General features: G+C 42.8%; 1 protein-coding gene across 3 annotated transcripts in view; it reads right to left on the bottom strand.

Annotated features, from left to right (window-relative positions):
- LOC106585765 (EGF-like repeat and discoidin I-like domain-containing protein 3) overlaps positions 1 to 13220 on the bottom strand; it is a 213270-nt gene that overhangs the window by 101933 nt on the left and 98117 nt on the right. For all 3 annotated transcript variants that reach the window (XM_014172354.3, XM_014172355.3, XM_014172353.3), the window contains one exon: positions 10503 to 10616. In XM_014172354.3, coding sequence (XP_014027829.1) covers positions 10503 to 10616 — 114 coding nt within the window. The remainder of the gene's footprint in view (positions 1 to 10502; positions 10617 to 13220) is intronic.

The following is a 13220-nucleotide window of genomic DNA, read 5'->3' as shown; positions in this document are numbered from 1 at the left end:
CCAGTTGGCTGTACCAACTCAGTGTCTCGAGTGAGCCATGTTTCCGTGAAACAAAGAGCGTTACAGTCTCGGATGTCTCTCTGGAATGCTACCCTTGCTCGTATTTCGTCTACCTTGTTGTCAAGAAACTGGACATTGGCAAGTAGTATGCTCGGGAGCGGTGCGCGATGTGCCCGTCTACGTGCCCGAGCTAACCATGTGTATGTGACAAATACATTTGATTTGATTTGAATCCTAGCAGCAACGCTCTAGCAACGCTACGGCAACTCTGTGGCAACATTCACCTTGTGGAGATAACAGGGCTCCTTTAATGATCTGTCTGCCAGCCAGCCGTGCGTCCGTCAGAGCAGAGCGGGTGTGGCTGGCGGCCCTAGGCCTCAGCTTGCTGCTCCCTGTGCATACTTCAGCCCCTCCGACAGCACACGCATCACTAACACCACCATCGCTACCATGTGACAGCTGAATAAATCTCCCACAAGGCTTACCTACAGCCCCAAAAAGTTAGAGCCACACTGAAATTAAGGCCACCGCAGCAATGCTAATGAGAAGGAAGACTGGAGGACTGGGGAGAGAATGAAAACCCCTTTTGAGGTCTGAATATGCGTGCACTAACATTCAAAATGTTAAGTTTGACTAATTTCCTGTGAATGCCCACCGGCTTGATGCAGGCTCTCACACACACAAACAAACACCTGTGCACGCACACACTTTGCCAATGGGCATTCACCAGCGTGAGTCCAAACTGATCTCCTAGAAATTCCCATGAATGGCTTAATGAATGAACAAGGTCTTTTTGAGCCAACAGGCTCCTGGGATTGAAAAAACAAGCCACTTCTGAAGATGAGCGAGACAGTGAGCAGTCCTCTCATTCTGTGCAGCCATGGAAATAAGAAAATAAACATATCTGGTACTCCCTCTCTCCCCCTACTGCTCTCAGAATAGCTCAGCATTTAATAGGTATTTCTCTACCTCTGATATCCAAATCAAAGACAGGGTTTGAACTTGGTCTGGTTGGAGGTAGAAATTTTATATTTGTAAATTTTTTGATTCAAGGCATTTAATTGGCTGACACTCTAGTTGCCCTATGTCATTGCCATGAGTGAATGTGTGGTGTCAAATCTCAGACTAGTATTGTTGTTAATTTCCAATAATTTATTTTCAACGGATGAAGATTGCCTGATTGATTTACAATAAAAGCCCTTGAGTTTTGCCCCTCGGGCAACTCGTTTATTGGTTGGTTTATTCACATGGATGATATGTATTTCAAAGACTTTATTATGGATTTCCTTTCCACATGCTTCACAGAGCAGGTTGACGTTTATTGGGATGAGTTCTGTCCTGGAGGCAGAACTGAGCGATTTCTGCTAGATGGGCCAGCTGCAAAGTCAAAATTGGCTATATTGTAAAGATTCATGAAAACAACATTTCACTTAGGGCCTCCAAATGGCAAGGGCCGGCTCTGATGGCATGTGGATGTGGGTGTGCAGATCTGTGGACCACTGTGGACCCCTCATGATGAGTTCAGATGGCCCCAATGGCCCCAACCCCCATTAAAGTTGCCCACCCCTGCTCTACAATACAATAGTGTTGTTATTGCTCCAGTAGAAATTGTTCAGACAGCGACTATTTCATGATGATAACGTAAAAAATAAACTTTCACACTTGGGGCCTTCACAAAATGCAAACATAAAGATGTTGATTTCTGGTGCATATCTAGATTAAGTTGTTTACAGACTGTAAATCCTGAGGCACTTTGTAGTGACATTTCCCTCTGTTGGAAAAGGACTCTATCTGGCGAGTGCAGACTTGAACTAATCCATCAAACAGCTTTCTACAAAGCAGTCGCTGTGGCCGAAAAACAGAAGCCAGGTTAGAAAATAGTTCAAGGCTCCCAATCCTCGCCTGATTCAAAAAGTCCACTTTTGTCTGCTCTTGAATCAGTTCAAATTCATTCAAAACCAAAGATATGAGGGGAAATCAGAACTCTAGCTCTGAGTGCGTCAAAGAGACCAAAAATGCTGGTGGAAATGGTATCCAGTGTGTTGCTGTAAATTACATATATATGCTTATAAGAAAATATTTAAAAAAGGGTAATTGTGCGTGGTCTTATTTTTTTCAACGAGACCTTCAGTACTAAATGACAGGAGCTGTACTTGACTGCACATATATTGTCTTTGTCTGAAATCTGGCTTGCCTACTATTACCTAAACTGCATATTGTGTACAAATCATAATACATACTATTTAGAACATACTGTTTAGTAAAAACACTTGCATTAATCAGCAAATATCAGCATACTAGGCTCATCCTACTGAGAATACATAATCTAATGCGCAATTACCTTGATTCCCGCCATTCGTTCATTTTGATACAGCGCGTCCCCTCAGCTGATTATCAGCTGTTGTCAAACACACGTCTGTCTCAAAAGACAATTCTCTTCCTTAAAAGTGTGCAGCGAATTATACTAGATGAAAAGCCAAAAGGAATATGACATCCTGGTATTTAAAGCATACACATTTTGCGCAATTTAACATACTATAAATAAATAATAATAATAATAAAACTATCTATAAAGGCCTAGAATTGTATTGTTTATTTGTATTTATTTGACCTTTATTTTGACAGTAAAGTCATACTGACACTAGGGTCTGTTTTACAGATGAGCCCTGCATAAACACATCAAACACATAGACACTAGGGTCTGTTTTACAGATGAGCCCTGCATAAATACATCAAACACATACAATATACAAAATTACAAAACATATTAAGAAAAACAGATACATTTATGAACATAGAGATCTGATCATCACTCTGAATAGACCAAGGGGGAACAGAACATCTTATTTCAGAGAGCTCTGGAAGTTGTTCCACATAAAGGGAGCAAAAAAACCTCAAATCTGCTTTTCCCAAATCTATGGAGACCGGAGGGGCCTCCAGTGTTGTCCAACCCTGAGACCCTGTTTGGTAATTTATACACTGCTCAAAAAAATAAAGGGAACACTTAAACAACACAATGTAACTCCAAGTAAATCACACTTCTGTGAAATAAAATTGTCCACTTAGGAAGCAACACTGATTGACAATAAATTTCACATGCTGTTGTGCAAATGGAATAGACAACAGGTGGAAATTATAGGCAATTAGCAAGAGACCCCCAATAAAGGAGTGGTTCTGCAGGTGGGGACCACAGACCACTTCTCAGTTCCTATGCTTCCTGGCTGATGTTTTGGTCACTTTTGAATGCTGGCGGTGCTTTCACTCTAGTGGTAGCATGAGACGAAGTCTACAACCCACACAAGTGGCTCAGGTAGTGCAGCTCATCCAGGATGGCACATCAATGCGAGCTGTGGCAAGAAGGTTTGCTGTGTCTGTCAGTGTAGTGTCCAGAGCATGGAGACGCTACAAGGAGACAGGACAGTACATCAGGAGACGTGGAGGAGGCCGTAGGAGGGCAGCAACCCAGCAGCAGGACCGCTACCTCCGCCTTTGTGAAAGGAGGAGCAGGAGAAGCACTGCCAGAGCCCTGCAAAATTACCTCCAGCAGGCCACAAATGTGCATGTGTCTGCTCAAACGGTCAGAAACAGACTCCATGAGGGTGGTATGAGGGCCCGACGTCCACAGGTGGGGGTTGTGCTTACAGCCCAACACCGTGCAGGACGTTTGGCATTTGCCAGAGAACACCAAGATTGATAATATCCCCAGGGCCTGGACAATTTCCTTCCTATTAACAAAAGTCAGACATGCTTTGTTTCTGTAAAAGAAACCAACCTTGAACTTCCCCTTCTTTACCAGCACAGTGACATGTTCTTTAAATGACAGTTTGTCATCAAGCCATACACCAAGATATTTGTAGGAAGGAACTTGATCAATTTGTGTACCGTTCAAACTAGTCATTACAAATTAATTTAAATCTGGGTTATGGGACCTAATAAAAGTATTGTTTTGTTTGCATTTAGCACTAACTTTGAATCCAATAAGGACCACTGCAGTGCTTGGAAATTAGACTTCAAATGTGAAAAGGCTTGCCCAACCGATGGGGCAATGGAATACAACACAGTATCATCTGCATACAAATTAATATATATTTTTTACAGCATTACCTATGTCATGTATATAAATTGAAAACAGTAGTGGGCCGAGTAATGAACCTTGGGGCACTCCTTTATGTAACTCAAGGAATTTAGATTTGACCCTTTCTACCTTGATGGCCTGAGTTCTGTCATTGAGATAATTATGAAACCATCGGCAAGCATCAGTACCCAACTGTATCAAGGACAGTCTACAGCAGGCCTGGGCAATTACCTTCCATGGAGGGCCATATTAGAATATATTTTTGCCATCGCGGGCCAGATTCATATTACAGGATTATACATCATGTGTATGACTGTTGACAGATATCTACTGTAAATCACATCCAGATATGTTACTTATTTTACTTTTTTAACATGCACAGAAATAAACCACATCCATGTTCTTCTTTTGGTAGGTATTTTCATTGTTAAACATGCAATGACCTACTCAGAGGGAAAAGTACACTGTGCATTCAGCAGCACAGACAGAACTCTTGTTAACGGGTATGCACAAAAACAAAAGAAAGAGAAAGAGCTCAACATTACATTTAAACTACTCAATCAGTGTGAGGAGTGAAGTCTCTGATGGGCATTGACTAGAGCAGTGAAGTCAGGTATAGTTTCTGACGTTGCTATGCGCAGGATTGCTGAGAGATGAGAGTCAGTAAGAGAATCTGTGCCTTGACATGTTATATTTCATCAATAAAAATGTCTGTTCACATACATAGGTTGACCCCAACAGTACAAACATCTTCTGAGCATGGCTCCTAATCTTTGGAAAGTTTTGTTCATCGAGAGATGCATAGAACCTTGTCAGTGACATTGTTTTGAATAGTTCTCCAATCACTGCATCAGACTGAAGATCAATAAGCTCAAATTGCAGGTCAGTGGGAGCGTTATCCACATTGAAGGTGAAAGGAGAGGAAACCAACAGCATGTCATTTTCCAGCACTATGAAATCCTCAAAACAACGAGAAAACTCACCATTCAAAACACGCAGCAACAATGTACACTTCTCCTGCTGGTCATCTGATAAAAAACAGACTAGTAGTGTGGGAAGGTGGGTGAGATTGTTGGCTTCTACTTGGCGGGTCAGGAGGAGTAATTTTCCCTTAAAGGCTTTGACAAGGCTGTACATCTGATGTACAAAAAGGCCCTTTCCTTGTAGTTTGGAATTCAGTTCATTCACAAGGGCCATGATGTCCATGGTGAAGGCAAAAATCAGCCAACCATTATTTATCTTGCAGTTGAGAGAAATCCACATATTTCCCTTTCATTTGCAAAAACTCAGCAATCTCCGACTTCAGGTCCCACACCCTTTTAAGTACCTTCCTCAAACTCAGCCATCTCACATTTGTGTGGTAGGGGAGATCTGCATGACCTCTCTCTTCCAACAGTGAGACATATATTTTTTTTATTATATTATTTTACCTTTTATTTAACAATGAAAGTCAGTTAAGAACAAATTCTTATTTTCAATGACGCCTAGGAACAGTGTGTTAACTGCCTTGTTCAGGGGCAGAACGACAGATTTTTACCTTTTTACCAGATTTTTACATACCGCCTACGGTTTAAAGATTTTGCTCTTATGAAGTTTACCACTTCAGTGACTGTATCCACGACATGGCTCATTTTCAGAACACATTTACAGAGCACCTCCTGATGAATAATGCAATGCAGGAAAATAATTTCCTGATCTGGGTTCAGCTCAGCTACTTGATCTTGTATCCTTTTCAAAAGGCCAACATTTTTTCCTGTCAAGTTTAGGCACCCATCAGTGGTCACACTGGATAACTTTTCAAAACTCAGTGCCAGCTTTGCCACACACTTATTAACCTCCTCCAATACATTTTTCCCTGTGGTTGTGCTCTTCATTGACTGCACTGAAGCAAGCTCCACTGTAAGTCTGTGGTTATGCCTCGTAAGAATATCGACAACTGCGCCATGTTACATGCATCACTGCTCTCATCCAGGGCCAAGGAGAAATAGGTGAAATCCTTTACTGTCACGCCCTGACCTGAGAGGGTTTGTTTCTCTATGTGGTTAGGTCAGGGTGTGGGGTGGGCATTCTATGTGTTGTATTTCTTTGTGTTGGGCCGAGTATGGTTCCTAACCAGAGGCAGCTGTCTATCGTTGTCTCTGATTAGGAACCATACTTAGGCAGCCTGTTTTTCCATTGGGTTTTGTGGGTAGTTGTTTTCTGTTTTGTTCCTTGTAACCTGACGGAACTGTTGACGGTCGATTTTGTTGTTTTGATTGAGTGTTTTCATTCAAGTAAAATATGAGCACTTCACATGCCACGCCTTGGTCCCCTTTGTACGACCCTCATTACATTTACCTTGTCTTTCAACTGTTGTTCCATATTCTCTGCGATGTCTTCAACACGCCGTGTCACTGTTCGTCTTGACAGGGAAACATTTTCAAACAGCTCTTTCTTGTCGGGGCAAAGTATTGCTGCAGAGTCAATTAAACATTCTTTAATGAATTCACCCTCAGTAAATGGCTTGCTATGTTTAGCAATTTTGTTTGACTGTACATAGCTAGCTCTCGCAATTCCGTTGTTTGCTGAATGCAGTTTTGTGAAAAGTCCTTGCTGCTTTTGCAACTGAGAAAGCAACTCTTTCGATGCACTTGCCCTCTGCTCAGAAGACATATTCCTATATTTCTCTGCATGCTTCATCTGGAAGTGTTGGGACAAGTTGTATTCTTTCAAGACAGCGATGATCTCTTTGCACACTAAGCACACAGCTTTCCCTGATACCTCAATAAAGAAATATTTCGATGACCACTGTTGCTCGAACACCCTACATTCATTGTCTACTTTTCTTTTCTTTGAAAAACTAATTTTTGCGTAATTTCTAGCTAGCTACTATTTGTAACTGTAACATGTGTGTCAGCTTGTCAGTCACTGTCTGTCCTCATGCAGTTGATATTTATACTTGCCTTCAAAATAAATGTCCCACAAGCGGTGGGAGTTAAATCATTACACAAAGGTGAGTATTCAGTGGGCTTTTATTTGAATAACAAATATGTTTTTCAAAACTTTACTATCGCAAATTCTATATGTGATCTGAGCATGATTCCGCGAGCCGTATTGAATACAGCCCCCGGGCCGGCCTTTGCCCTGGTCTACAATATCAAAAGCTTTTGACAAGTCAACAGATATGGCAGCACAATTCTTTCTATAATCTAAGGCATTTGCAATATAATTTACAGTGGTGTAATAATGTTATATGTTGTACTGTTTTATCTTTTGTTAATATGTAATATAAGTGCTTTAATATGTTTGGACCCTAGGAAGAGTGAATGGGGATCCCTAATCATGTAATAAATACATAAACAGCCATGGTAGTCGTACTGGTGCTATATTTAGGTCTGAATCCGGATTGATTAACATTAAGAATACCACTTGCAGATAGAAAATAACGTAGCTGTTTGTTGACCAATGATTCTACTATTTTTCGCAAGAAAAGGAAGTCTGAAAATGGGTAGATAATGATTAAGATCACTACTATCCCTGCCCTTATGGAGTGATAGCATAATAGCTGATTTCCACACTTGAAATATTTCCTAATACTAAAGTAAAATAAAAAAAAGCGTGTTACTGAACCAGCAATGTTGGGTGCTGTGTACTTAAGCAAAGACGGACATAAATTGTCAGCCCCTAATTACTTATTGGTGTCAATAGCTAATAAGGCAGCAAGAACTTCTGTTTCTGTCAGTTGGCAAAAAGAAAACCCCTGACTACCATTCCCCAAATCACGTGCAGTTGACTGATCATCCATCAAGGCAACTGCAGGCTGTGTGTGTGAAGAACAGCCAACTGACTGGCCAAGACCAGTATGACCACCACGTCTTTCAAATAGGAAACCAGCTGAGATAAATGCTGATTAAAACCATCACAAATCGTAACTTTTCAGTAATGATGCAGGAGCCTAAAACGACTTGCTTAGGCAGGGAAGTACAGGTACCCCACTTCAGTAAATTAATAAAATTTTTCCAGAAGTTAGAGGGATCACTAACAGAGTCTGTCATAAGGAAGTAGTTTGATTTGGCCTGTTTAACCGAGGCAGTTCATCTTTTTCTCAATTGCCTAAATTGCTTCCAATCAGCTAACGAGCCAGTTTGTCTAGCCTTGGCCCAAGCTTGATTTCTTATGAAGAGGAGGTCTGAGAGTACAGGAGAGCACCATGGAATAGTTCAGTTTTTCGAGTCGCTTGAAAGGGGCATGTTTATCAGCCATATGGACTACAACAGCATCAATCTCTGTGTGCTGACAGAACGGTAGGGAGAAGCTTAGTAATATCCTGTACTCGAGCCCTGGGTTAGCACACCCTGGGTTAGCACAGGGTTTTTGCTCGAGCAACACCATAGAGCTGCCTAAGACTACAGCCGGCGAGATAGAAGAGGACATCTGCCTATTCCTACACCTTACATGATTCGGGAGACCCGTCGAGGACTTGCGAGAGGCAGAATCTCAAAAGGTTCTCAACTCTTGGACACGGTTCGAGCCTCCTATAACCAACAAAGTCTCATTCACCGTAAAAGCCAACAGAGAGGGAGTCAGAACAGGGAACGAAGGTGCAGGTACATCCGGATCCGATCTCGAAGCAGAAGCCCCCAGGGATGAAGGCTCTGGAACCTCTGGATCAAGGGTGAAGTCTGTTTGAAGTCTGTATCTAGTCCGGGTTTCCCACCGCCAAAGAGGCCCCAATTGCCAAAGTCTGCTGCTTTCGTGCCTCTCTGGCTGGTTGGCAGGGTAAATAATAGGATCATCCACTAAGTCATCCAGAAGCATTATAGTAACTCCATTTTCTAGGGAAGGGGGAGACTCCTTTGGGGAGGGATCACTTCAGAGCTCCAGCCAGTCTGTTATGGAGAGACAACACGGGGGCGACATGCCCACCAGGTCAGAGCGGCGTCCAGCTACTGGAGTAGAAGAGAAAGAGAAAGTAGGCGGAAGTGGATTCCCCAGTAGCTTGTGTAAGTTTGCTACTTGTTTGCTAAGAGTAGCCACTTCGCCTTTGTAGTCCTCTGCGAGCAAACAGTTGCTACATTGAAAGTCTGGACGGTCCACATTGTCCCGGAATAGAGCAAAATAAACCTAGCTAATTATTATTTATTTAACCTTTATTTAACTAGGCAAGTCAGTTAAGAACAAATTCTTATTTACAATGACGGCCTATACCGGCCAAACTCAGACAACGCTAGGCCAATTGTGTGCCGCCCTATGGGACTCCCAATCACGGCCGGTTGTAATACAGCTGTATTTGAACCAGGGTGTCTGTAGTGACACATCTAGCACCTAGATGCAGTGCCTTAGACCACTACGCCACTCAGGAGCCCATAATGCAGCGTTGAAACCATTCATTAGGAACCACCATTTGAAACTACAGGCTAGCTAGGCTAGCTAGGCTAACTGTGCTTCCGTGTCTCTCTTCTTGACAATAACTTACAAAACATTTGCTATAAACTACAGTGGGTTCACAAATACAGCCTCACCCTGCCTCCCAAAACAAGCATAGCCCGTGAAATGGCAAAAGCACAAGCAACACACACCTGAGTCACACACCAGTATGGCAAACAGAGAGAAAGTAGAGGACTTGCTCATTGTATGGTTCCTGGCTGCACATACACTATACGAGCGGGAGAAGACCAACTCGCAAGTTGGTGATGTAGAAGCAAGCAGTAAATTGCAGGGCAGTGAGCCAAAACACTGGTCAACAAGTTAAGGAGACAGGTAGCAGGAGCACTAGCTTAACAACGAGCAGCAGGGCGTACACTCTCACAGCCTAGAACGCAAGTATGGATATTCGGACATGGCCAGTCTCTAGCAACATATTTAGGCTTGTTTTTTGACAAAATCTCTACTAGACGGTGCCAAAAGTTGGTCCAATGACATGACTGTATTACAAAAAATTCAGTTCAGCTCCCACTGGACTACTCAAAACTAGCACATTGTTGTAACTTTAAGAGAAAGTGTAAGTATTGTTAATGTCCCCAAAAAGGGAATATGTCTGGTGAAAGCAGAGTATGTGGGTAATATTAAGGATCTGTGTGTGTGTGTGGTTGTGTGCATGTGTATGCGTGTTCCTGTGTGTTGTGCAAGGTCTGCCCCATTGATTGTCTGCAGTCATGGAGGAGCCTTTGTCCAAGTCAGAGTCTCATCTCGAACAACCCTGAATCCTCACAACAATTTCCACAAAACACAAATAGAGACCCTTGTGGATTTAGATACAGAAAGATGGTTAGAGTAAGAAACAAAGAACAGAAACAAAGAAACCAAATGAAATAATGTTTTTGCCCTGTTTGCCAGCACTAGCTACCAACTGTTCTGTACACCAGGCAAGGCTGATCATAAAAGAGAAGAGCCAGGCAAGACTGATCATAAAATAGAAGAGAAAATAAGAGAAAAATACAGCACTTACTGTATTGGCAGTTCCTTCCCATGTACTCCCCGGGGCATTCGCAAGAGTAGTTGGCAACCAGATCTGTGCAGATGCCCCCATTTTTACACGGGTCTCTCTCGCATTCGTTAACATCTGCAAGAGCCAAGAAAACAGAAAAGAGGCACATTAATTTCTTTGAAGCAGAAATGTTTGCAATTAGCAGGACATGGTTCTAATTAACATGCATTCGTGGGGAATATTTATTGAATTTGCTCTATTTGATACTTGATTCTGCCTCCCCAAGATGTTTTGCTGAGAAGGAGCGGCTGGCTTCCTGAAGCTAATAAATCAAATGGTTTCCTTGGATCGACCGCTAATGTTACCCACCAATTTAGCTTTGGGACTTTCAACAAACATATATACAGTGGCTTGCGAAAGTATTCACCCCCCTTGGCATTTTCCTATTTTGTTGCCTTACAACCTGGAATTAAAATAGGTTTTTGGGGAGGTTGTATCATTTGATTTACACAACAGTCCTACCACTTTGAAGATGCAAAATATTTTTTATTGTGAAGCAAACAAGAAAAAAGACCCCAAAAAATAACTTGAGCGTGCGTAACTATTCACCCCCCCAAAGTCAATACTTTGTAGAGCCACCTTTTGCAACAATCACTGCTGCAAGTCTCTTGGGGTATGTCTCTATAAGCTTGGCACATGTAGCCACTGGGATTTTTGCCCCTTCTTCAAGGCAAAACTGCTTCAGCTCCTTCAAGTTGGATGGGTTCCGCTGGTGTACTGCAGTCTTTAAGTCATACCACATATTCTCAATTGGATTGAGGTCTGGGCTTTGACTAGGACATTCCAAGACATTTAAATGTTTCCCCTTAAAGCAGTTGAGTGTTGCTTTAGCAGTATGCTTAGGGTTGTTGTCCTGCTGGAAGGTGAACCTCTGTCCCAGTCTCAAATCTCTGAAAGATTGAAACAGGTTTCCCTCAAGTATTTCCCTGTATTTAGCGCCATCCATCATTGCTTCAATTCTGACCAGTTTCCCAGTCTATGATGATGAAAAATGTGGATGGTGTTCTCAGGGTGACGAGAGGTGTTCGGTTTGCGCTAGACATAGCGTTTTCCTTGAGTGCCCAAAAGCTAAATTTTAGTCTCATCTGACCAGAGTACCTTCTTCGATATGTTTGGGGAGTCTCCCACATGCCTTTTGGCGAACACCAAACATATTTTCTTGTTTTTTTTTCTTTAAGCAATGGCTTTTTTCTGGCCACTCTTCTGTAAAGCCCAGCTCTGTGGAGTGTACAGCTTAAAGTGGTCCTATGGACAGATACTCCAATCTCCGCTGTGGACCTTTGCAGCTCCTGGTCGGTGAGTTTTGGTGGGCGGCCCTCTCTTGGCAGGTTTGTTGTGGTACCGTATTCTTTCCATTTTTTAATAATGGATTTAATGGTGCTCTGTGGGATGTTAAAAGTTTCAGATATTTTTTTATAACCCAACCGTGATCTGTACTTCTCCACAACATTGTCCCTGACTGGAGAGCTCCTTGATCTTCATGGTGCAGCTTGCTTGGTGGTGCCCCTTGCTTAGGGGTGTTGCTGACTGGGGCCTTTCAGAACAGGTGTATATATACTGAGATCATGTGACAGATCATGTGACACTTAAATAAAGTCCACCTGTGTGCAATCTAACTAATTATGTAACTTCTGAAGGTAATTGGTTGCACCAGATCTTATGTAGGGGCTTTACATTTACATTTACATTTAAGTCATTTAGCAGACGCTCTTATCCAGAGCGACTTACAAATTGGTGCATTCACCTTATAATATCCAGTGGAACAACCACTTTACAATAGTGCATCTAAATCTTTAAGGGGGGGGTTAGAAGGATTACTTTATCCTATCCCAGGTATTCCTTAAAGAGGTGGGGTTTCAGGTGACTCCGGAAGGTGGTGATTGACTCCGCTGTCCTGGCGTCGTGAGGGAGCTTGTTCCACCATTGGGGTGCCAGAGCAGCGAACAGTTTTGACTGGGCTGAGCGGGAACTGTGCTTCCTCAGAGGTAGGGAGGCGAGCAGGCCAGAGGTGGATGAACGCAGTGCCCTTGTTTGGGTGTAGGGCCTGATCAGAGCCTGAAGGTACGGAGGTGCCGTTCCCCTCACAGCTCCATAGGCAAGCACCATGGTCTTGTAGCGGATGCGAGCTTCGACTGGAAGCCAGTGGAGAGAGCGGAGGAGCGGGGTGACGTGAGAGAACTTGGGAAGGTTGAACACCAGACGGGCTGCGGCGTTCTGGATGAGTTGTAGGGGTTTAATGGCACAGGCAGGGAGCCCAGCCAACAACGAGTTGCAGTAATCCAGACGGGAGATGACAAGTGCCTGGATTAGGACCTGCGCCGCTTCATAGCAAAGGGGTTGAATACATATGCACGCACCACTTTTCAGTTTAAAAAAATATATATTTTCTTTTCATTTCACTTCACCAATTTGGCTACTGCACCACTAGTGTGTAGACTTGAGCTATGCAATGTAAAGAATGTACATTAGGTTAAGCTTAGTAAGGAATGTACACATCTTCAATCTAGCTGGAACTAGCTGGTCTCATGCCATTTCATCTACAGATCACAGAACAGTGACGCATGTCAGCCATCATGTTCTTTTGAGGCAGATCGAAATCAGTGCTGTACTGTTTACTTTCTAAAAATCCCCATTGGTCCACAGTCTGTTTGCTATGTCTGTGATCTGTTACTGACGTCA

Source organism: Salmo salar, chromosome 24 (genome assembly GCF_965601325.2).
Source record: "Salmo salar chromosome 24, fSalSal1, whole genome shotgun sequence".
Taxonomy (NCBI): domain Eukaryota; kingdom Metazoa; phylum Chordata; class Actinopteri; order Salmoniformes; family Salmonidae; genus Salmo; species Salmo salar.
Note: the sequence above shows the minus strand (reverse complement) of the source record. Positions and strands in the feature narration are given on the sequence as shown.